At 56.1% G+C, this 24931-nt stretch overlaps 5 protein-coding genes across 5 annotated transcripts; 2 read left to right on the forward strand and 3 right to left on the reverse strand.

Annotated features, from left to right (window-relative positions):
* Window positions 1–103: 103 nt before the first annotated feature.
* PLICBS_000015 (uncharacterized protein) lies at window positions 104–1126 on the reverse strand (the record flags this gene model as incomplete). Its single annotated transcript, XM_018327417.1, has 1 exon — window positions 104–1126. The coding sequence occupies one exon, from the start codon at window positions 1124–1126 to the stop codon at window positions 104–106; it is 1023 nt and encodes a 340-aa protein (XP_018174113.1).
* Window positions 1127–2935: 1809 nt separating this feature from the next.
* Window positions 2936–4537, forward strand: PLICBS_000016 (1,3-beta-glucanosyltransferase gas1; the record flags this gene model as incomplete). The annotated part of the gene is made up of 3 exons (XM_018327415.2): window positions 2936–2941; window positions 3015–3846; window positions 3903–4537. The coding sequence occupies 3 exons, from the start codon at window positions 2936–2938 to the stop codon at window positions 4535–4537; spliced, it is 1473 nt and encodes a 490-aa protein (XP_018174111.2).
* A 122-nt stretch (window positions 4538–4659) lies between these two features.
* On the reverse strand, window positions 4660–6627 carry PLICBS_000017 (uncharacterized protein; the record flags this gene model as incomplete). Its single annotated transcript, XM_018327414.2, has 3 exons — window positions 4660–4769; window positions 4823–6244; window positions 6309–6627. The coding sequence occupies 3 exons, from the start codon at window positions 6625–6627 to the stop codon at window positions 4660–4662; spliced, it is 1851 nt and encodes a 616-aa protein (XP_018174110.1).
* A 1427-nt stretch (window positions 6628–8054) lies between these two features.
* Window positions 8055–9056, reverse strand: PLICBS_000018 (uncharacterized protein; the record flags this gene model as incomplete). The annotated part of the gene is made up of 1 exon (XM_018327412.1): window positions 8055–9056. One exon carries the CDS (start codon window positions 9054–9056, stop codon window positions 8055–8057), a length of 1002 nt encoding a protein of 333 aa, XP_018174108.1.
* Window positions 9057–12696: 3640 nt separating this feature from the next.
* Window positions 12697–13529, forward strand: PLICBS_000019 (uncharacterized protein; the record flags this gene model as incomplete). The annotated part of the gene is made up of 4 exons (XM_065599462.1): window positions 12697–12866; window positions 12917–13136; window positions 13188–13300; window positions 13478–13529. The coding sequence occupies 4 exons, from the start codon at window positions 12697–12699 to the stop codon at window positions 13527–13529; spliced, it is 555 nt and encodes a 184-aa protein (XP_065455534.1).
* Between the last annotated feature and the right edge of the window lie 11402 nt (window positions 13530–24931).

Raw genomic sequence — 24931 nt, forward strand, 5'->3', positions numbered from 1 at the left:
TTCCATCTTGGTATCAAGGACTAATACTTCTGTCGTGCTTGCCTTGGTCAGGCTGTTTGTTCCTCTTGACAAGCACTCTCCTGGTGCTTCCCGCATCGCCTCATCACGACTTGGGCGAGACGTGCACAACCAGCTTGCCCGCAGCCGACCCCGTAGCAAGCTTCCGAAACGCGCTCTTCGCGTCTTCAAACTCAAACGTCGAGTCCACGGCCGTCCGGAGCTTGCCCTGCACCAGCCACTGCGCCAGCTGCTCCAAGTCTTGTCGCTTCGTGTAGGTCAGATACATGAGGAGCCGGTTTCTACCGCCTCCCAGAAACGAGGGCCGCAAGAATGCCTCGACGAGCCGAGGCAAGTTCTTCATCGACGCCGAATCGGCAACCCATACAAACTTGCCGTTGGGGTTCATGAACGCGGGCGACGCGACGTAGAGGTTGGGGGGCGAATTGCCGACGAGATCGACCACGAGATCGTATGAGCCCGAGGCCTTGAGCGCCTCGATGACGTCCGCATTGCGGTAGTCGATGGTGTCGTCGGCACCGAGCGCCCTGCACAGGTCTATCTTGCCGGTCGAGCAGGTCACCGTCACATGGCAGCCCAGGATCTTGGCGACCTGAATGCCGTACGAGCCCGTGCCACCGGAGCCGCCGTTGAGGAACACGCGATCGCCGGCCTTGACGTGCGGCGTGATGGTCTGGTAGGCCGTGAGGGCAGCCACACCGAGACCGCTGGCCTGGTCAAGGTCCGTGTCCGACGCGAGCGGCGCGTACTCGTCATGCCCCGCGACGACAAACTCGGACAAGGCACCGTCGGCGTGCCGCAGCGGCGTGAGGAAGGCCACGACATTGTCGCCGATCTTGACGTCGGTGACCCCGTCGGCGACGGCGGCGACCTGGCCCGCAAGGTCCATGCCGAGCGTCCGGGGGTACGAGAGAGCGAGCCGAGAGGCGGCGCCCATGAGCGGCGCTTTGTAGTCGGCGGGATTGAGGCTCGCGCTGACGACTCTGATGATGATTTGGCCGTTTTTCAGCGCCTCCTTAGTCGGCCGAGGCATGTTTTCGCGGAGCGTCATGTGCGTTTCAAAATGGCCTGGCGAGGGCAACTGCCAGGCTTTCATGAGTTCGGCCATGGTCACTCAACGTTTGCGGTTTGCTGTGCGGCGTCTTGGGATTGCGGTTGAAGCAGCGGCGTGAGCACCATGGGGAAACTGGTCGTGATGCAACTGCCTCGTCCTCTCCCGTCAAGTGTCAAGTGTCAAACAAGTCGTCGTGACGCAACCGCCTCCGTGCCTACATCCTGGTCGGATTGGCGATACGGCCCCGCAACTCCGCCGCCCTCCCGCTGCGTAAGTCCGCCGTCACTTGACTGGCCTTGTACTTATGCTTGATTAAGGTTCTGGCGACCAGGCTCAGGAATGCTCCGCGTCGCTTTGTCGGCGAATGACACCACGGCCGGGCCACGCTGGAATCACCTCAAGTCGCACGGGAACGCGGGACGGGTCATTGAATGCTTCTTGGTGGGCGGGACCGGCTACAGGGTAATGACCTGGTGGTGGAACGCACGCATCTTCTGAGTCTGGGACCCTGGGCGGTCGTCGCGCTCATGCGGCGCGGCTTCTGGCTTGTCCAAGTACGGAAGATTTGGAGGCGATTGTGTCATTTCGGTGGGTTGGCTGCGGCTGGATGGTCAGTCGCGCTGATGAGGATCTCGAACAGCAGCTTTGATGCTGACGCTCACGAAGTGGGTGAGGGCGACTGGGGGCGTGCGGGCTCCGAGTTTTGGCAGGGTTCCGGTCGATCTACCCTGGCTGGAGGAGCGCATTGCGTGTCTCCCGTGGCGGCCGCAAAAGGCAGTAAGTACGATGCGCTTCTTGTACATTCTAACAGACCCGAGAAGCAGGGAGACTGGCGACCGAACCCCCCTGAACTCGATGCGCTGGCAAACACAAGTAATACTTGGGTACGACGGCGCGACTTGTGAATACGCACTGTGGTCATCGCAAGTGCCATCAGCTCATCTCGGGATCCAGTGGACTGGCAGCGCCCACGCGGCTGAAACACGGCATCGACCGAGCGGACTCTCCCACTCCAGGCCGACCGCGAACCACATCGAGCAAGCGACGCCGAGGCCGCGCGTGCGCCGTCCGGAATTGGCACCAGTCCCCTGACTTCGGGAACCGGCACGGAGGGGCAGTGCTGCTGCGGCAGGCGGAGGCGCCATCTTTGGCGTCGGCAGTGCGGCACCCTCTCATTGCTCTGCATGCCTAATAATAAGGCAGGCCCCGTAGATGGAGCCCAAGTCGCCGTCGTCGAGCAGCAAACGCATCGTCCGCCGGATCAGGAGGATCGCGTCTGGTACCGAATCATGGGACACCCCACTGCGTCAACGTACGAGAGCAGTTGATCAAGGGCGAGGGCAACGGGGCGGCTTCGGCTCCGAGCTGCGAAGCGATGCGGCCAGTCTCGCACGACGAGCAAGACCTGTCAAGTCGTTGGTCGCGAACTCGCTAGCCCCCGGTGGCGCCCCATGCGAGGGTGTCGCCGTCGCCGCCGTGCTTCCGGCTTGCCGTGTTGCCGTCCGTGTAAGCTCTCAGCATGAAAAGCCACGACGCTCCCGTTCCCGACGCATCCCGGCTGAATGCACCCCCCAATAATCCTTTGTCCTTCAGTCGCGCGCTGTTTCTCCTAGGGAGTCATCCTCTTGTTCTGGTTGCGCGCGCTTCTATCTGATCGTTTCTTGCCATTCCGACGACGGCGTCGTCCCGACACTCGCTTACACGGACCAGCTCAACGAGTCACACTGACAACACGCGCACCATTTAATTGCTGCGACAGCCATCTCGCTCGTTCTTCATCGTGCTGCTATGGCGTTGTTGCGCGCTGCCTCGCTTTTGCTGCTGGCGGGCAGCGCCCTCGGCGCTGACCTGCCATCGATTCAAATGAAGGTATCGCCACGCGCAGCGGCACTCTCCTCAATGGTCATGAGTCCCTGCTCACTACGCCAATCGTGACACGCAGGGCTCCAAGTTCTTCTTCCCAAATGGCACACAGTTCTTCTTCAAGGGCGTCGCGTACCAGCAGGACACCGGCGCCGCGGGCACCACCTCCAAGAACGCGTCCATCGTCGACCCCCTCGCCGACGAGACTCGCTGCAAGCAAGACGTGCCCCTTCTCGCGCAGCTCAACACCAACATCATCCGCACCTACGCCATTGATCCCACCGCCGACCACTCGGCATGTATGAAGCTACTCAACGACGCAGGCATTTACGTCATCTCCGATCTAGGCCAGCCGAACCTATCCATCAACCGCGACTCGCCCCAGTGGACCGTGGACCTCTTCACGCGCTACCAACAGGTTGTCGATGCGCTGGCCAAGTATCCCAACGTGGTCGGCTTCTTCGCCGGAAACGAAGTTAGCAATAGCCACAATAACACGGCCGCGTCGGCCTACGTAAAGGCCGCGGTTCGAGACACCAAGCAGTACATCAAAAACAAAAAGTACCGCTGGATGGGGGTCGGGTACGCGGCCAACGACGACCTCGCCATCCGCGACGATATTGCGAGCTACTTCAACTGCGGGCCGACGGACGAGTCCATCGACTACTTTGGCTACAACATTTACTCGTGGTGCGGCGACAGCGACTTTCAGAAGTCGGGGTATGACCGGCTCATCGACTTCTTCAAGGACTATTCGGTGCCGACCTTCTTTGCCGAATACGGATGCAACCTCCCTAATGGCGGCGCGGGGCGCGTCTTTGACGAAACCACTGCGCTGTACAGTGCAAACATGAGCCAAGTGCTCAGCGGCGGCATTGTGTACGAGTTCTTTCAGGACACCAACGACTACGGTGCGTCACAGGCCCTTATATGTGATACGTAGATGCGGATTCTGACTGCTACACAGGGCTGGTCAAGGTCGGCAGCGACGGCTCGCCGAGCAAGCAAAAGGACTTTTCCGCCCTGCAGACCAAGATCCGCGGTGCCCAGCCCAAGGGCGTCTCCATGTCCGACTACAACCCCAGCAACAAGGCCATGAGCTGCCCGACCGTCAACTCGTCGTGGCAGGCCAGCGACACGCTGCCGCCGACGCCCGACGCCAACGTGTGCAGCTGCATGGTCAAGACGTGCGAGTGCGTGCCGGCCGATGGCCTCGCGGCGACGAGCTACAGCGACATCTTCGACTTCATCTGCGGCAAGGACGCGTCGCTGTGCAGCGGCATCCAGGGCAACGCGACCACCGGAAAGTACGGCGTGTACAGCATGTGCGACAGCAAGGATCAGCTGGCGTATGCGCTCAACGCCTACTACAATGACCAGAAGAAGGCCAAGGACGCGTGCAGCTTCAAGGGTCAAGCCAAGACGCAGACAGCGACCAAGAACAGCAACTGCAGTGCGCTGGCTTCCAGCCCCGGATCCAACAGCACCGGCTCGTCCGGCTCAAAAGATAACGGCGCAGCTGGAACGCGCGGCGGGGCCCTGACTCTGGGTGGCCTCTGCTCAACGGTGGCACTCGTGTCTGCAGGGATGCTGCTGCTGTAGACAGTGTAGAGAGCCAGAGCCGTGACAGCTACGGTGGGCGGGAAGTCAAACACACCGGCAAACGGAACCTGTACCAAGTATATTCGCTTGTATCATAGAACAGTGTAAACAAGAGGCCAACACTACACGTCCAGCCCGAGCTCCTCGCCAATAATGACGGCCGCCTTCTCACCCACAATAAGTGCCGTGTTGTTTGTGTTGGCGCCGACGTTCTCGGGCACAATCGACAGATCTGGACAGCGTTAGCAGATGCGCCTGGTCTTCGTGCGGCAGCCCAAAACCTACCGGCAAGCTTGAGCCCTTGCGTTCCGTACACATTGAGCGACTTGTCAACGACGCCGCCCTTGTCCTTGGGTGCCATCTTGCACGTTCCGAGCGAGTGCCACGTCGTGTTCAGGTTGGACCGGATCCAGTCCTCAATTGCCGCGTCGTCCTCCGCGTCGTACACAATCGGCGGGATTGCCTTTCGGTCCTCCACGCTCTTGAACCCACCCTGGACGAGCGGCCCGTCCGACAAGGCCGCCTTGCTGCCCTCGCGGAACTTGGGATGGCCAATCGCCAGCTCACCAGCGAAGGCGTTCGTGCGGCGATAGATCTCGCGCTGCTTCTTGTACGCCCACACTTGCTTGGTAAGGTCAGCTGGGTGGGAGAGGAATCCCGTGTTGAACGACGCCGGCGTCTGCGCATCCTTTGAGACGATGTGGATGTTGCCGCGAGAGTATGGGTACGCGGTGTATGCCCCCATGGTAGCGTACTGCGACACGCCATCCTTGCCTTCATCCAGGATTTTGTGGTCACCGAGGAAGGATGAAACAACACCCATGAGCATCAGCGGCCGGTCTTGGTGCTCCTTAAAGTCGCGGTTCCACAGTTCCTGGAAGTCGGGCCCAAGCTGTGCGACCTCTTCTTCCGTTGGGCGCAATTTGCCTGCAATGTCAATTCCGTTCCAGCCGAGGAAAGGATTATTCTCGCTGAGCGCCGTGGCAAAGTCCAGGCGGCCGCTGAGGATGCCGTCGAGGGTCTCGTCAGGCTGCAGCGACGTCTTGTAAGGATACAGCAGCAAGTGGTGGTCCTGGTACTCTTCTCCAACGCCGGGCACCTCGGAGACGACGGGGATATCGAGCTTCTTCAGCAGTTCCGCACCACCGATGCCAGATCGCTCGAGGATTGATGGTGTGCCGAGAGCGCCGGCAGAGACCACGACGAGCTTCTTCGCCTTGACGACAGAGCTAGCGGGCTTGCTCAGGGACGTGGCGGGCTGAGAGGATGCAGTGGGCTCGTACTCGATGCCCGTCGCGCGCGTACCATCAAAGAGGACGCGCGAGACCTTGCTCTCCAGAAGCAGGTGAAGGTTGGGGTACTCCCCGGATTGCATCAGAGGATGGATGTATCGGTGGGCCGTGTCCTGGCGCTTCCCGTCCGGGCCGACATAGCGCGCCCATCGCGAGAACCCATTTGCGTCCTTGAAGTCTTGCTGGTCAATAACCTCCTTGATGCCCAACGCTTCTCCGGCCGCGAGCATGTCGTCCTGCGGGCCCTTAGGGCCATGCGTGCCAAATGACACATTGACGGGGCCGTCGTAGCCGTGGAGGCTCTTGTCGATGGATGGGTTGTCGAGATGGTAGGTTTCGAGCTTCTTGGCTAGGGGAATGAGGCTCTTGGCGTCCCAACCTTCCGTCTTCCACGAGTCGTAGTCGATGCCCTGAGCTGGACAGTGTCAACATGGTTCGAGTGCAAGACAAGGGGCACAGTCCCTGGGCGGCCCACCTACCTCGGGTGTACATCATGAAGTTGATGGACGATCCTCCCCCCAGCATTCCACCCGACGGCACAATGGCCTCCCGATCATTGAGTGCCTTTTCTTTATTGGCCTGGTAGAACAAGGCAGTTTGGGAGCCGGGCGCGAGGTGCGAGAGGTAGATGGCCGGACTAACAACCGTCGGATCATTATGGTTGTTTCTGCCGCCTTCGACGAGCAGAATGGACAGGTTGGGGTCGGCTTTGGCGAGACGACCGGCGGCGATGCACGCTGCCGTGCCACCCCCGGCGAAGATAATGTCGTACTCACGACCTTCCTGGTGGGTTGTCATGGCGTCAATGGCTCGGTCGTGTGACCGTGGATGGTTCTACCTTCTGGCAACGATGGTTTTGGCAACGGGTATGCGGGCAATCGTTACTTCATCAATTGAGTAGCAAGTGCAGCCAATACTACCAGACCAAGGGAAGCGAAGCCCTACTATATATGCAGGTCGTGCCTGGCTGTGGCAACATGTCGCGGTAGCCGCCGTAGGTGTCAACACTTGACATGGGATGCGTTTTGGCCCCATGCCGCCTGGACCAGGCCATGAAGCCGTGCGGGGTAATAAAAGGCACGGCAACTACCAGGGACGTACGGAGCTGCAGCATCTTCCCGTGTCCTTGTGCCCCAGGTTGTGAAGCTGTCAGGGAGGGGTCATCCGCGCATGAAAGGAGACAGCGCCGCAGGGGGGACCTCGGCTGGTCAGGTGGGAAGTGGAGAACCTTTCAGGAGTGCAGCTGACGGGCGCAGCCGCCTGGAGTCTTCAAGCCACATGCTGCACGAGGTTCAGGGGCCTTCCACCACATCCCACCAGGTGTGATATGGGGTTAGTCCCGCTGTATGCAAGCCCTGTTTATTAGGCAGGATAGCGGGACGGCTGCCGGCTTCCAAGCTTGCGAATGGCTGCTCGACTCTTTGACGGTCTAGAGGGGGCTAAACCGCCCCAAGCAACGCGTTCCTGCTATGAATGACTCGATTGGCATGAACGAGGAAAAAGACGAGGTGCGACTGCAGGAGTGAGCGGCTCCGAACGGCTCCGGCGACTAGCTACTCCGACCGGCTGCGACAACCATGCTGGAGAGCCAGCTCCGCCAACTCCCAATTCGCGCGGGGTTCTTAGCGGCACATTCTACATCGCAAGGGATAGGCTCGCTGTACATGGTACCGACTGCAAGGCGGGTAATACTCACAGAGTTGACAGGGCATTGTCGTCAACGCATTCCTTCATCGCGACCACCCACAGCATATGGACCGATTGAGGGGACATGAACCTCGACTGCTCGAACAGTTGCACGTTCATCAATCATGGGAGCGCTGACTTGCCCAGAAGTGGCTCGCGACACGGTATGACGAACTCCCGACCACGGTGGGAGGTGGCCAGGGCCGGGGGGAGCAGCGCCCGGCTGCCCTATTTTGGCATTGTCCGTGCTGCAAGCAGGGTTCAGGAACTGTGGCAGAAGAGCTTGCAACGGTCGTGCGGCATGCGTGTGCAGGCTCGCGAAGGCGAAGAAAGTACCGACCTCGACTTGACAAATCACACGTTTGCCGCCGGGTATCCTGTGTTACGACGGTTGCATTGGTTGACTGACGGAGCCATGGCCGACAGGCATATGAAACGAACTGCAAATTTCCTCAGGTCATGCCCGATAGCCTACTATATACATGCTCCCCGGGTATAGATGGCCTGCCGGCCCGTGGCCACATGCCGTGTCCTGTCCCCTACTTCTTGACCATCACCTTCTTGTAAAAGAGGTTTGACCGACGGTCGCCGCCCTTGCCCGACGCGAAGCCTAGGAAGAGGCGTGGCTCGCCCGCCGCCGTCGTGTACACGCCCATGCCTTCGGGTTCCCGAAACTCGAGCGACTCGCCTGCCTTGGTCAGCGCCGGCTTCTGATGGGCTGTTCCCGTATTCATGTCGATGCTGGCGACTTCGGAATTGACGGCGCCACCGCTCTTCTCGTACGACGTGCCCGTCAGGACGTAGAGGTACTGGCCGTATGCTGCGTAACCCTGGAAGACGTCTGATTTGCCCTTGACGTCGGGCTGCTTGAAGTTGACGAGCGGCTTGGAGAAGTCGCCCTTTGTCGCGCTGGCGAGCGGGAACGCGGCAATCCACTTGGCCCCGGAGAGCTGGTACCGCACGACGAGGGTGTTGTCGACGGGGTTGATGACGCAGGTCATGGAGCCGCCCTTGGGGAACGGCTTGAACTTGGTGAGCCCGCTCGTGCTCTTGCTCAGCGTCTTGCCGTGGACAAACTTGAACCGCGCGAGCTGCTGCCCATAGCCGCTCTTGCTGGCGTCGACTTCAGTCCACAGGTACGTGTCTTTGCCGACGCCCTGCGCGGCGAATGCAACGCCGTGGCCAAAGCCCTTGAGATACATGTGCCCGATGTTCTTGCCAGAAAAGTCGAGCTGGGTAATCGTCAGGTCGCCGGCGGTCTCAGCCGCGCCGTTGCGTCGCTGTGACACAAACAGCCGCCGGTTCTGCTGGTCAAAGGCGAACCCCTGCTGCACCGTGTCATCCTGCAGCGTCTTGTGGCGGAAGAGATCCAGCGACGGGGCCTTGAGGTCAAAGTATCCCGACGCCGGCAGGGCACGGATCTCGTTGGTCTGGGTCTCGACACTGTCGGCGGCCAGCGGTGGCACCACAGCCGCCCACGCGCCAGGGAGCGCAGCGACTGTGGCCGCCAATGCGACAACGAGGCTTCGTAGGTTGCGCATGGTGACTCTGCTGAAAATACCGGCGAAAACAAGTATACAAAGACGGAGACGGAGAAAGAGCGTTTGGCCCAGCGGCGACAAGACGGGACGCTCGAGGATCAAAGCCTCATGGCCTCTTGACGGATAAATATCACACGAGCATTTTGGAGTCCTGGACAATCGCAATCCGATGCACAAAAATAACACGATAAGCGCTAACCGTCTGGAGGCCATTGGCAGGGGTCTCGCAAGGCATTCCGCAACATTTTGGCCGCATGCCTTGCGGCTGAGGAGTCCATCCCGGCTCCTCATTTCAGCCCGAAGCGGCTTTCTCTGCGGTTGCGTCACAAGTGCCGACAGGAGAGTCGCCCGCATCGTTCTGGCTTCTAGCTGCCAGTGACCTCCGTGTGTCGCCAGGGGGCGCGGGCGCGGTGTTCAAGCTTAAAGCCCCTGGCGCGAGGGTCGCGCCGCGGGTGCACATGGCAGCCGAACCGAAGAACTTGCCCTGTGGCGGCCACTGGCTTTGTCCGGCGATTGCACTTGTGGCGGCATGGTCGCAACGCGACAAGCATGAGCTCTGCCCAGGCATTACCAAGTCTGCACGTCCGTCGCCAACAGCGGTAACCTTGTTCGATACGAAAGCTGGAGCTTCGATCGAGACAGTCGAATCACAAAATTGGAGGTCCTACACCAAAACTCTGGTAGCAGACCCATCTCGTCGTGCATCTCCTCCCCAGCATTCTCTGTGCTTCTGCAATACATTGTGCGTACGATGCGAAAAAGTCGCTCCGACAGATGGGGTCCTTGATTTCCTTCATTGCGCCAATTGCCCATTGCACATGTGCACTATCCGTTGCCTCGATGGCGTACAGAAACAGTGGCCGCAGGAACCCCTGGCTGACCTGCCCCCTTTCCGATGCATTTCGCTCATCTTCGACAAGATGACGTATCTGGCGCATTGCCTCTTGCGCCTCTGGAGTCGCAGACTGCTGTTGACTCGGGTTGCGGCCAATCTCGATGCGCTCCGCGTAATACGCAGCCGCGGAAACGGCAACCAAGCGGGCTAACGGCCTCAGGTTCGAGGACGGCGATCGGGAACGGATTGCAATCAAGTCACATCTCATTATCTCTGGCCGTGACTGCCACAGTGCATGCAGCTGTGCTTCGATACTAGCCATGAGCTTGATGACGTCGTCTTGGTCCGCACTCGTACGTCTTGACCGGTGGTAATGACTCAAGTTGGCAACCTTGAGTGACAGCCTTTGCAGTGCACGATAGAAGTCGAAAACAGTCGCGCATAGACTTTCGTGTGAAGCAATAGGGTATCGACTGTCTGGTTCGAGAGGCACCAGGCTGGGGAATTCGTCGTCTGCACCGGACAGTAACTCGAGCACACTTGCCGACATGATGCCACGGTTCCCCCCTCTCCTTGCCGCGGCATGCATGATACTCAGCCAAGCGGTTATTCGAGATACAACTGGCGTTTCAGTTTCAACTCTCGGTAATGACCAAGCTTCCAACTTCTCGAGAAGGGGCCCATGGGGCTGCTTCAGAATGCAGTCCTCTCCTTCGAAGAGTAGGACCGAAAACAGCGTGAGGATGAAGACGGTGATAAGAATGCACTCGAAGTCCATCCCGTTGCCGGCACCTGCAACCGTCGCCATGAATGTTGTTTTGGCCTTTTCATACCGGTTTATTGCAGTGATGTTGGACAATGCGTGGTGCTGGGCCCTGAAGAGCAACTCCAAAGCAGAAATGGCCGTCGCTACAGGCTTGTGTCGTGTGGCAACTTTCACCGCATAACTCTTCATCCGCTCCCAGTTGACTGGATCAAAGGGCGTGACTAGGTGAAAGTCGACTTCGTGCAGGAAATAGGTGAATGAGAGCGGATGGAGACTCTCGTTCGCGGACAGCCAGTCGATCGTAATGCACAGGTGGATGTCTCGCGATATCATCTGTGACAAGGTCTCCGAGCCTGTCACTAATCGTTCTTCCGCCTGATCCAGCTCCTGCATCACCGGTAACGAGAGTTCCAAGCCGCCTGGCGAGGGCAAACGGGTCTGGGATGGTGACTTCGGATGAGGATCCGGCTCGGTGTCTTGTATAGACCCAGAGTACCTCAACAAGACACCACACCGGCTTTCCATGTCGAGATCTTGTTCAGACACTGACGGGTTACAACTGGAATGCTGCTGGCCAGATAGCTCCTCCTCGGCATCGCAAAGAGTTGCACTTGGTTGTCGGCTGGTTGGATTCGGGTAGACGCATCCGCGTTTTAGTCGAACACACCGTTTGCACTTTGGGCGATGCTCGTCGCATTTAACTTTGCAAGACCGACAGGTCAGACATCCGCTTCGCACTCGACCCCGATAATGTGGGTTCAGATTGATGTAGGAAGCACGGCCCTTCGGCCGTCCCTCCATCTCTTCCTGTGCTGGTGGCATTGCTGCAAGCTCAGAACGTCCCTGGATCGAAATATGCTGTTGAGTCACCGGGGCCTGGAGTTGTCGCAAGTTCGACATCGGCAGGCGGGGTAAGACGTCGTTCCCTACCCAACGACTGCAATTCAAGGATAAACCTCGGGTGCGTTGTCTTGTTTGTTGACATGCGTGATCGAACAGCTAAGGCCAATATTGGAAGACCGTGGATTTCACATGCTTGGAGCTTGTCATGATAGAACCATGCACTGTTCATTCTAGGGTTCTATTGTTTTGTTTGGCGTCTCTCTTCACCCATTCACTTCTGTGCCTGAGCTACAATACTTTTCGTCTGTGCAACGTCGTCACTGACAACCTGATCCAACAATCCTTCCCGAACCCAGTCAACGATCTGTCTCTCCACATCAACCCCATACGACTTGAGCTTCGCAAGCGACTCCGGGCTTGGGATGAAAAGAAAGACCGCAAAGCCTTCCTGGTGGAGCTGATGTACTTCGCCGCTTGGAAAATGCTGCATTTCGATATTGACAGCGTCGACGTTGGCTTGTCGTGCCAGAGACGTGGGGTCGATGAATCGCGAGTATGAAAGTGCGACTGTCGGAATTTGGGGGAACGCCTCTTTGAGATCCCTCAATTGAGCAAAGTCAAACGATGAGAACTGCAAAAGATCGGCGCACTTTAGCTCGTCGATGAGCTCCCTCAGTTTCCGAAATACTATGTCGTTCTGATCGTAAATCTTGAGCTCAAGCTGGTAAAGTATCCCGAGCTCGCGCGCAAAGAGTAATGCATCCCGTAGTCGGGGGACGCGTTCTCCAGCATATTCCTGCCTGTAACAAGATCCGAATCTCGACTTTTTGCACCCCTGCGCCCAAGGCTGCTTTAATGGTGTCCGGCTCAGGCGCTAAGCAGGCTGCTCAGGGAGCTGCCCTGAGCTGGCCCTGAGCCGACCCTGAGCCACCCTGAGTCGCCCTGAGCTCTTCATGAGCTGCGTTTAAGCTCACCATAATGGGCGCCGCATGCTGGCAGATGCCGATGCTTTCCGAGTATAATCAGTGTGCCAAGGCACACACACAACCTGCCTCCACGCTATATATTTGCCGGCATCCGCACTTGCTCGCGCTGTGTTTCTGCCGCCGGCACAACGCACGCAGTGGTTCACCGCGCAGCTTTGACAGTCTCGCTAGTCTGGCGCTCGGGAGACTTCTGTCCTGTATTGTTGTACAATGCGAGACCGACGAAGGAGCTCTGAGGGAGATGCCGACAGGCGTGTGGCAGCTGCCATCAAGGATGGCATGCCCACAGACCCAAATCAAATCAACGCCCACATCGTGCACCGAAACATTAATGAGAAGACCGCGCAAAGATACAGAAAGACATTGGTTTTGTGGAAAGCGTGAGTTCATTAACCCTGACAGCCTGTGATGTCAGCTAACAAGTTGCCAGTTTCGAGAAGGCATTCCCTGGTTCGACACCGACGAACATCCAGACGTTGAAGCAATTTGCCGAGTGCGTTGCCCGAACAGCGAAAGGGAGACTCCACAAGGCGGACCAAGGCCGCGCGGCCCCAGCGAGCGTGCGTGTAGAGATGAGACGCTTCTGCAATGCTTGGCAGCGCGAGCACAATACGGTTATACCTCAAGATGTGCAGCGATCTATGGCCCCGGTTAGCGCTCCTTCTACATCTTGGCGGCTTCCATGCTAACTGGAAGGCCAGTATATTGAAGGCGAGCTGGCAAAGAAAATCGGACTACTCACGGGCAAGAAAGGCCAAAAGACGAAGACTTTCCTCACCATCGAGAATTACGTCCACATGCAAAAGTACTACTGGTGTGGCGACTATCATGACTACATACACGACGGATGCCGCCTAGACAATGCGAATATATTGAATACCCACTGTTTCACCTCAGCGAGGCGTCAAGAAGTGTGCCAAGCACGGTATCAGGTACGGTCCCCCCTGCCTCACTGGATCGCTGCCTGACCTTTGCGACTAAACCCTGTCAGGATCTGGTACTCCTGGTTTCGTGGACAAAAGGTAAACCAGAGTTCAAACTAAAGTTCACGAGAGAAATCTGCAAAGCGACAGATAAGAATCAGTAAGACCCCCTGTCTTCGCAATAAAGTCAAAAACTAAATGAAAGGCAGACCTGAACACCCATTCGCCGAACAAATAGAAGGCCCAGACGAGATTCCACCGCCTCTGTTTGCCCAACCGCTCTTGCACTGGCTTGCCAATTTTATCTCTTCAGATGCATCTCCTGAACTCGAGACGGTTGAGCAGGCCCTTGCCCTGGAGCCTCCTCGAAACGGAAATTTTCGACTTATTGAATGGGACCACAGCATGCTAGAAAAGCCTGTATTTCCCAAGTGGACTGGCAAAGGCCCTGCGGACGAGTCACGAAGCCCAGATTCGTTCGGCACGGACGGATCAAAATGGGCAAAGCGAGCAGGCCTCACCACAGGCTTGGGACTTCATGCGCCTCGCCGAGAGATCCTCATCAATTGCAATGGTAAGACGGGTTACGTCCCATTTCAAGAAGGCACCCCATCTAACTCCCTACAGATAACGGCTACTCTCTTGGCCAAGTACTTCGTTTTGCTTCTCAACATAACACAGGTGTTCTAGTCGACCATTATCTCGGGAACATATCTACAGTGGACGGCGCCGGAACATACCTCAAGATGCGACAAAGGACAGACCTCGCAGAAGACTTCCGATCTGCAACCATGCGGTGGAATCCAAATCTTCCACTGTCACTATCAGCCAGAGACCGAGAAGAGCTTCGTGACAGCGCAGATTACAAAGTGGTGACTCAGCGGATTGAAGAACTCAATGTGCGGATAAGTGAAGCCATCACCACGGACGAGAAAGACCAATTGAAAGCACAGCGGAGTTTGGAGTACGATCGACGGAAAGCAATCGAAAGAAAGATGCTCGGAGAAATTCAGACCAACCAACAGATCAATTACGAACCGAGTAAAGAACCGCATCTACAACAAGACTGGCGCCGAAATCATTTCCGCCGCATCTCTCATATGCTGCCTCCTGAACGCCTGCGCCTTGCTGAAACGATGGTGTTGCGGGTGCCACCGCGAAGCCCGAAATGGGTCTGTGCATTGAAGGACCTTGTTGCCCTGCGTAGGGATGACAACAGCACGGCATATCAGGCCGTCATGAGGCCCATCAATGGCCACTGTGCGGTTCCCTCATGCGGTAGGAAGATGGCCAGGTAAATTTATCCGAAGCGAAATAGAGCCACTCTATATTTCCTGCTGCTGACCCTGCGCACTAGCATACCAGCAGCAAGAAGGTGGGAGCATGTGTACAAATGCCACGAATCTCACTATAAGCAGAAGGCTGGTTTTGCAAAATTTTGCTTCCAATGCAGCACGTGGGTGGAAAGTAAGGAAGAATGGACGCACCATTGTCAAACTCACATCGACAAGGACGACATCCCATTTCGCTGCGATCTCGTCGTTTTCCGTCACGCTGTAGCCTGTGCAGGGTACTGTCCAGTTCACCTGGGAAGCCAGGACATGCCGGCCCACGAACGGATGAAACAATTTACAGACAAAACGTGCTGGCAGCGCCACATTTCAGCTTGTTTGGCGCGATATTTTGCAAGTCGAGGCCCAGGCACCTTTGCGTGCCCCCATGGACTATGTCCCGTCTCCTGCAACTCAGCAAACGAACTGTGGCGCCATCTTGACGATGTACACAGCATTGCGAAGCCCAAGGCTTTTACCCTAGAAGGGCAGAACAACGAATTGAGACCCGAATGCACCAAAGGAGAGCAGAAGTTGAAGTTCAAAGAACACCGAGGTTCGATGACGGGAAGCTTGCAGGCGCTGACGTTGCCATCACGGGAACCTAGTGTACTGCCAACTGCTGATCTAGTGCTTCTGGACAGCAACATGCCCGCTACCGCGGTACCTTCCACGCCCTGCAACGGTCACAGAGACGATGAGTCTGGTTGGTCGGTCTCACCTTCTGAGTCTGATTCATCCATCTCGGACAATGAACAAAGTTCAGATCAATACCCCATCGAATGCTTGCTTGCAATGTGGAAGACTCAGGGGACGGAGCTGTTTCTGGTTAAATGGGAGGGGGGGAGTACAAGTTGGGAGCCAGAAAGCAACGTCCCTGATCAGAGCATTGCTGAACTCAAAAGAGCTTATCGGGGTTTCCGGGACGGGATTGAGATACTCCAAACGCAGTTCAGGGGCAAAGCACTGTGGTACAAGATACTATTCTTGAATTTCGACGGAGCAGACGAAGATAGGTCTTGGTGGGTGCCAGAGAAGGCAATGGACCCGGAAGTCCGCGTCAAGCGCGAAACGAAAAACAAGCGACGGCGGAGGAAGCGTAGTTAGACATACACACTTTGGACTACATTCGAGCACTCCAGCAGCGGCAGCGGTGTTTCTACCGTAACGAAGAAATCTAGACATAGGAATCAAACTAGGAGATGACGAGAAGTATGAGTTTCCATCTTCCACAGAACTGCTATCTAACGGCCACGCTTCGTGGCAGCTGCCTTCCGCCGCAGATTTCGAATGACAAAAATGGGCATCTCAACATATACCTTAGAGTCACTAAGGAAAATGCACAGTAAAACGAGACCTCGAGAGTTCCAAAAAAGTTATCGAACGATAGAATAACAACAGCTGCACCCCATTTGTCAGAACACCGTAAACTGATAGGGACTGATTGCCGTGCTACCTGATCTTGCAATTGGTTGTGCCGAGCCAAGACATCACCTTGCGGGTGAGCCGGTTGAAATGACTTTGACATTGCCTCCGTCATTTTCGGATTCGAATTCGCGCTCTTCGTCCGAGTCCAACTGTGCAACGCATCAGCATGCTCTTTTTCATGGGGGCAACCATGCGCCGTAGCATACATCACGTCGGCGTGAACGCCTAGAGTAGAGCGCTGGCCAGGTCATTCGACGAGACCGGTTGGGAACAGACCGGAAACAGAGGGTCTGGGGCATCGCTCCTAGACCCTTCCGCGGCCGTGTCTGCCCCACTCTCGTATGAGGCAGTTTTGGCTCCACTACATACGGGTTTCAACGACTGATGATGGACGGTCAACTTTGCGGGTTGACAGTCTCCCGCCGACTGCACGACCGCACCCAGCATGAGCCGTTTCCAGCGCTCAGGCGAGGCTGTCAACGTTGCAGGCAAGCAAGCATGGCGAGGTGTCAAGTGCGATGGTGTGGAGACTCGTGGTGTGAAGCTCCATTGATTGAACAATACGGATCCTTGTACTGTACTGCACCCCTGTATCTGCCCGGTCTTGCCCCTGGTCCTAGGCAGTGTGTTCGGTGTGCAGCTCGCAGGACGAGTGATGTGAAGCATGCAGGCTTGCAGGACGAGTGGTGTGGAGCAGAATCGGCTTCCAGGACGAGTGGTGTGAAGCATGCAGACTTGCAGGGCGTGTGGTGTGAAGCAAAGAAGCTGCTGGTGCGCTGAATGACAGGGGACACCGATCCTTGTCTGCACCCATGTGCCCACCCTGGTCTTACCCCTTGCCCTGGCAATTTCGCCAGAACTTGGACGCGGGATCCCTCATCACGAAGCTGCGATGGGCATGAGCTGGAAAGGCCTGCGAGCAGCGGGGACAACTTTGCAGCACACGTCTTGCAAGCTTCACACCACACGTCCTGGAAGCCGATTTTGCTCCACACCACACGTCCTGCAAGCCTTCATGCTTCACACCACTCGTCCTGTGAGACTTAGACCACACGACTTGCAAGCCCACATGCTTCACACCACACATCCTGCGAGCTTCACACCACACGTCCTGCAAGCCGATTTTGCTTCACACCACACATCCTGGGACCTTCACACCACTCGTCCTTGAAGCCGACTTGGCTTCACACCACTCATCCTGCAAGCCTACATGCTTCACACTACTCAGGCTTCAACGGCTGCGTAAGGGACGAAGTGATCCAGAAATCGCTCCGGTTCTTCGTGTTCGCTACCCAGTTCCCCCGAAACTCTCTGCAAGTTCCATCGCTCTCAGTTCGGATCACAGAGTTACTAGTGATGGCATGCACGACGCCCGAGCGGGAACTCCCCTCACCCTGACAGACGCTTTTCATTAGTGTCGATGAGCAACGAACTGGTGATTTCGGCAATCCAGACTTCGGCTGCACCACGTCTGCGGCCACCGCCCTCGACGTTAGAGCAATTTGCGCGATTTGACTTCCGACGAGCCATCGTACCTTCTCGAAGTTCGACCGTACGACGCCGCTATATTGTGGATACAAACGTGGAAGGCATAAAATCGGACTTACAGGCTACAGAGCACCGTGATAGGAACAAGATTCGTGCAATTCAGCGCGGCCTCTATGCCAGTTCCTCGGCAGCAAACGAAGCGTGCTACTAGAAGAATTAGATTCAATGTATTACAATTTTCTTGGGTCCTGTCCCAATAGGCTCGAGACATCAGTGAAAATGAAATGTCGCCTTTCATTCTCAATCCTCTCGGCCTGTTGATTGAGAAGCATTTCCATCATGTCCTGAGACTCCTATCGCTGCGGCGTTCTTCCGAACCCCATACTGACTGCCACCGGTTTCTCTTTTACCTACGTCTCCGGATGCTCGATCGTTTCAATATTCAGGACGTGGCACGAATTCCTACATCTGCTTCTCGAAGCCGCCGTCGAGATCTTGAGCTAGGTCAGTCTTGATTGTGGTAACACCTGGTGCGTGACTACATAGCCTTACATATTTGTGCGTCTACTCCTGCATCGAATCTTCAGATGCGTACGTATAGTGCGGTGTTGATCCTGCCACGAGAGGATTTGAGGGGGAACAGACGGACGGACACAGATGGTCTAGGGTGTCGGCCGCAGACCCTCCCACGGTCGCTCGTATGCCATTCCGGTAGTGAGGCAGGTTGGCTCAGCCGACTCCCTCTGCAGCAAGCTTTGACGACGCGATGAACGGTCAACTTGCGGATCGCGTGACCTCAGAATGAGCCAAGGTGCAGACAGGTGGTGGGAAAGTCTGGGCAGACGTCCGGGGTGTCGGCCCTAGACCCTTCTGGCGGCTCCTACCTTTTTGCAACTGTGAGGCAGTTCTGGCTTCTCATTATAATTACAGTATGCACTGCACACTGCAGCAGGCCTCCATTGTGGAAGGTGGACGTTCAAGGCGCCCTGTCTCTCGCTCCTCAGCTCCTGAGCCACACCCAGAATAATCCTTTGGCGGCGCTTCGCGAAGCCGTCAGTCGCTAGGCAAGCATGAGAGAGGGTGTGAAGCTTGATGGTGTAGAAGACTTGGGGTGTAAACCTTCATGGTGTGGAGCTCCACGGGGCGCAGGAGTGGATGGTGGGCTTAAAGCGCAGGGGCCATGGGCCCCCTCTGTAGCATCCCGTGCTCACCCTGGCCTTGTCGTGCCTAAATTTTGACAGCCCAATTAAGACCCTGCTTCGGTGAATCAAAAACTGCTCCAGTACTTCGAGCGCTGGGGGCTGGAATGGAGTGCCAGGATCAGTGAAGTAATATGCTAGACTCAAGCATCCTGAAAGCAATCAGTCCTGCGTTGTATTTTAGTCGTCCAAGCGCTGTGACAACCAGACGTCAAAGGACATTGACCGATCATCACAACGCATGCCAGAGTCGCTGTCGTCCGGTACTCTAGAGAACGACAGTGAAGTGCACCCTCCCACTTCTCTTCCCTTGTCATCAATCCTTCCTGACTTAAGCTTCTTCTACTGCACCTTCGTGACAAGGATCTCGCGGGAGACAATAGGAAAACTGGTACGACTGCTCGGCCTGCACCCGTGATGGACACATCGGAGAGAAACGGTAAGAATTATGTACAGCCATGCGAGTCGTCTCATGTTCTCCGGTCGAGAGCAAGCTGTCACCAAACGAGCATCAGGTGAGCAGGTTAACGATGATGCTCCGCGGCCATCCAGGGCTCACCAAGCATTGTTAGCGCCTCCAGCGGCCTTGCCTGTAGGAGCCTCAATGTCGAAGGCCGCCTCGGCTCGGAACGATCCCATTCACACGGGCAGGGGTCTTGAATATCGGCACAACTTGAAGGCGAACATCCAAGCACGGTCCGGGAGAGGTGCAACCGTCTTAGTTGCTTCGGTCGATCATGCGTGTACTCTCCGCTTTCGACCACGTATCATGAAACTCTTCACCGCTGACCGCAAAGGTTGGTTGCGAAGAAACCGAGCTCTCCTCGAATCCGATCGGCGCGCCCGACCCAAGCGATGCGAGGTCACGGCTAAGTCCAATATGGCAGACTGGAACAAGCATGGGGCGGTTGTTGAACAACGAATGCGAGAAGTCGCTGGCCAAGTTCAGACATCTACCGAGTTCACTTTATTTTCGTGCGCCTTTCGCTCAATGGCAGAGCCATGCCAGATAGGCCAAGCTAGTCGTGATGACAAAGACTTCACGGCTCTGCCCGACTATAGCCCATCACTCAACACGCTCTCCCACCGGACCAACTGTCTGAAGGTGGACTGGAATGGTCGGCCACTTGATCTAGGAGACGACCCGCATGGCTACCTACTGCATCCGGAAGAAGTCACGCTGGCCTCTACCCTTCGCCTCGATTGTGCGACATATCTCACGAGCAAGCGCCGCATCTTTCAGCGGAGGCTGGAGTGCCTGCGTATTGGCAAAGAGTTCCGTAAGACGGACGCACAGAAGGCCTGCAAAATTGATGTCAACAAGGCTTCGAAGATGTGGACAGCATTCATGACCGTGGGTTGGTTAGACGTGTCATTCATGCGCCAATTCCTGTGAACAGTTTTGCACTCCGAAATGGCCTGCTTGTACATGTTTGCTCCGACTCCATCGGTGGCAATGTATTTCCTTCTGTCGACCAGCATCGTCTCTGGAAGTGTCGGCCTATCTCATGCCTCAAACAGCGTAATGCTCCACCGAGTCGACTCCGATCACTGAGCGTACACAGCCGCTGCACGACAGCCACGCAAATACTGTTTCTGGGCGCCGACCTTTTCCGCCAGGTAGGCGGCAGTGAACGGGTTTGTCTGTGGTGTGTAATTCTGCTCGGCACCGGTCGTTGCGTGCTGGGCGTTTGATGCGTCATTCCTGTGGGAGAGGTTCAGGCCATTCTGTCGGCCGTTCGCCGTTAATGGGTTATTGCAACCTTTTTTTAAGATAACAGGCGAAGCCAGGAACCTGTCGATAGCTGTAGTTTTTGACGTTGGGTGTTTGGACTCTGTCGTGTGCTGCGAGAAGCTGTCACTATCAAGTCGCTCTTTCACAACTAGTAAACGCCACAGTGTTGGTGAGCTGCAGATGTTACGCGCATTAGAGCTACTATGTGTCAAATCCGTGATTACATTTAGCTCAATTGGGTTCAATCGCAGCTCACAGGTAGTCATAAGAAACTCGACGACGTGCCACTCATTCAATAGGAAAACGAGGTTCTTCCGCTGCCCGATTCGTAGGGGGCCTGCTTCCTGGTCATCAGCTTGTTACTGTATGCATCAGTGCAGTGCGACACTAGCTCATATGCTGCTCATGGTCTGCACGTACCTGCATGGTCAAAAAAGCAGATTGCTCTGAATGATACCAGTTTCAGGCCCGTAACAACTGGGAGCAGCATCCTCGCTCCTCTGGCAAGAACTTCAACCAATAAAAAGCCTCTTAGATGCCAATTGCCCTCCAGCCAGCGTGCTGGTCATTGGTCGCCCGTGTCGGACGGGCCACGGCATCCGTTCAACACCAGCAAGAGTTGCCAGCAGGCCATCTCCAGGCACGCTGGAGAATGTGCCTAGCGGCTGAGCGCGCATTGTAGCACAGCTAATTAGAGTGGCTGTATTCATTTGGAGAAGTTTGGCGGCCGTCTGTTTTTTCGCCTGCGTTGAGCACTGGCCGACCCCCCCCCCCCCATGACATGCCAGGGACACCGCCTGGATAAATGCCTCAACACCAGATAGTATGGTTGCAATATCCAACACCGCTCGACTTAGATCGTATCTCGAGCGCGTCTGATGATCTCAAATCGTCAAAAAGCTTTCTAAGTGGGCCTACGCACTTTCTCGACAGCGGCCAGGCCTTCCGGAATAGCTGCACGTGCATAGTGAAGCGCGCGGTACTAAGAGCCACTTTATCTTATGTGGAAACCTCGACTCTGTCAAATTCACGATCAAACTGAATAGAATGGCGCTACAAGGTGTCCTCCGCCTGGACAATATCCTGTTCCAGACGACGTTGATGGAGCGGTCCTTGCATGCATGCGAAGCCTGTTGTCTCAAGCACGGAACACCGCGGCACCAAGTAGTGTATCCGCCGTAATGTGGATCCTGGCAGACGGGCTATTTTCTTGTCGGTCTGGGGGCAGGTCTCGAGCCAATAGAATACCATTCCTTCCCCAATTGGCGCCCAGGCGCCAATTTTAAAATGGCGCCCGGGCGCCAGGCAGCCGCCCTGCAAGGGGCGAGTTACTAAGCACACGTACTTAATTCATATACAACCTCTTGCGCACCGCAACCTCTTGCGCACCGCAACCTCTTGCGCACCGCAACCTCTTGCGCACCGCAACCTCTTGCGCACCGCAACCTTGCGCACCTTGCGCACCGCAACCTCTTGCGCACCGCAACCTCTTGCGCACCATAGCAACCATGACAAACGGTCTTGAGAGAAATGCGGACGAAATATCTGACATTAGGGAACGGCAGATTGTTTTCATGCTGTCGAGAACGAGAGGGCCAAATTTCCATCATCGTGACAGTTGGAAGAATGCCACGGCTATGGCAAGGCTGCGATATGTTGATGCGGACTTCTCCGGCCTCTCGCCCACATCAATCAATGTAGCAGAGTTCACCGCCTTGGCGCGACTGCTACCGTCGGGTCTCATGAAATTTCTCCACGCGGAAGGCATCCCCCAGAAAGTGCGTGCGAAAATCTCGGGCACGCCCCTGCACAAGTGTTGGGTCGATTATCATGACGTCGTCAGAATAGACGCGCCCAGATTGGCGAATAAGTATTTTTCTGGTATGTTGTTCTTACGATCGGACGGTCAGGCATTGATATCAAACAGAAATATCCATCTGGATCTATCCTGAAAACACCACAGACCCGCAGAGGTTGGTGTCGGACCCTGCATTGCGAATTGAAGGGTACGGTGGCGTTGTACCCGCAGGGTACCAGTTGGCAGAAGGTGCAGCACTTGACAAGGCGAGGACATCGCTACAAACCTACTTGTTCGTCGGCTTAAAAAGGAGTCAGAAGCGGAGTCAAGAAGGCCCCGGCAACATAACATTCTCTCTCAACTTACACATGCCTAACTGCGAAGGGGACGATTTTTTTTTGGAGATATGGCTATGTCATGAGCTGGGAAAGCATGTACTTGAAGCGTCTACGGAGTATCTCGACACGGTCGCCGATATGCTAGGCGACGTTGTCTTCGCTGGTTTGGAGTCCAGCAATCTGGTGCAAAACGCGGCCCGGCCTTGCAAGTGTGGTGACATTGTGCGGGTCTGCCGGGACGGGAACGACTTCAAAATTCTGCTCCCCATGAGCTTCGCGACGGGGTATCATCTGTACAAACATCTCTATCTGTCTGTTGTCAATCAGCCCGCAACAGCTTGAAGCTTGTTTCCATGACATATACGCCCGAGTTAGCGGCAAGCTCTTCGCCAAATGTGTTGTCCTCCTTAGTCGGTTTCTTGTCGGTGACCTTGCCCTCCGAGGTTATGGCAATGCTCCCACTTCCAGCCTGCCAGTACATTCTCCTGGTATACTTGACTGGGGGGAAGTGTTGCCATGATATAAACTGGAATGTGTCTCCTGTGACCTTCGTGTATGTCAGTGCCTGTGTACGACTACGGAAAAGATCGATCGTACTTCCGACATGTCCACCTGCAATGGCCGCAAAAGCGGACAACTTAATCCCTGTCGAGAGGGCTTGTACGGATGTCGAGATGATAGCGAGATCCCGGTGAAGTACGCGGCTTCCTCGATTGTACGGCGGTATTCCAAAGTTCAGCTGTTGCGTATATGACGGATCAATGGCGGGGTTGATTTGCGAGGGCATGTGCCGTCGTAATGGCAATTTCTGGCACAACATCCAGGAGGGACGGATTATTGTTTATCCAGCCCCATAAATCCCGGAGATACCACACGTCTCTCTTTGACTGGTCCATATCCCTTTAGTCATCTGCGTCAGGCGCTGCGGTCAAGCCACATGTGCTACGTCACGTGAGATTGAATCCTGGACAAGGCTGCGGTTTCAGCAGCGGCTAAAACACGTCACACTGCAGGAACAGAACTTGCCGATTGAGATACGATGGGTCCCGGCCCACACCGGAGTGCAAGGCAATGAAGATGCGGACAGGGGATCCAAAGAATCAACAGGATGGCGCGAGAGAGGAGCAACGGGGTCGCGAGCAGAGATGCCCGCGGAGCTCTATTCCCTCCGTTCCACACGGAAAACATGGACAACAAGGAAGTCCACAAGACCTGGGCGACAAGATGGATGGTGGAGAAGCGAGGCAGGACCTGTCGCACTGCACGTGTGCATGACTAACTGACGACCGAGTAGAAGGTCCCCAGCGAATTGGGCAACAAAAGACTCTTGATTCTTCTATCTAACGATTGACTGTAGTCGGTATTTTATACCTGTGCCGATTGAGGCAGGCATCTGAGACACGACAGGCAGAAGCCAGGTTGCCTGAAGCTATCGCCACCGATAGTAGGCAGCAGTGCTGGTAACGGTCTACGTGAATGAGCGGCTTGATATTGACAGGACCTCATACCGCTACACCCCCAAGCCAACCAAAAAGGTCCTACGGCTGCACGACGGACTGAGTAAGCGCCAGAGCGCACTTCTTGTCCAGTTGCGAACAGAGAAGATAGGACTCAGAGACTTCCTGTGCCGGACGCCACGGACGCCGATCGCCCATGCCGGGAAGGACGCCAAACGGCCTCGCACGGCCTGCTGCGATGCCGCAAGTATCGACAACTCCAGCGCCAGGAACCAGGCCCCCTTCCAGGGTGACACGACCTCCGGAACGTATTGAACGAGCGCAAGACAGCCGCAAAGGCCATGGAACTGACGGAGATCCTTTTTCAGTCGAGTCCCACACCAGACAAAGCTGAGCATTGGGGGAAGACAGTAGGTATGCGGACCCAAGACACGAGGCGAATCGTCTCGACAGAGCCTGCGAACATTGAGCGTTAGTAGAGAAACCACGATCTGCACGAGCGGCCAGGCAATGTAGATTGAAATTGAGGAGCAAAGCTGGAATTTTGGGGGCAGCTGGTCGGGGCTTCGTTTACATTGCACTGGCGAAGTGGGGCGGCCAGAGGTTAATCCGGCCGCGACAGCTGCCTGCCAGACCCCGCTCGCCGGACATGGCTGCGGTTAGGTTAGCGGCTACAACTGAGCAGGAACACAGTTCAGTTCAGTTCAGTTCAGCTGCAACACGTCGTTCATTGTCTACTGCTCAGTAC

This window comes from Purpureocillium lilacinum (genome assembly GCF_023168085.1).
Source record: "Purpureocillium lilacinum CBS 284.36 DNA, scaffold_1, whole genome shotgun sequence".
In the NCBI taxonomy this organism is placed as follows: domain Eukaryota; kingdom Fungi; phylum Ascomycota; class Sordariomycetes; order Hypocreales; family Ophiocordycipitaceae; genus Purpureocillium; species Purpureocillium lilacinum.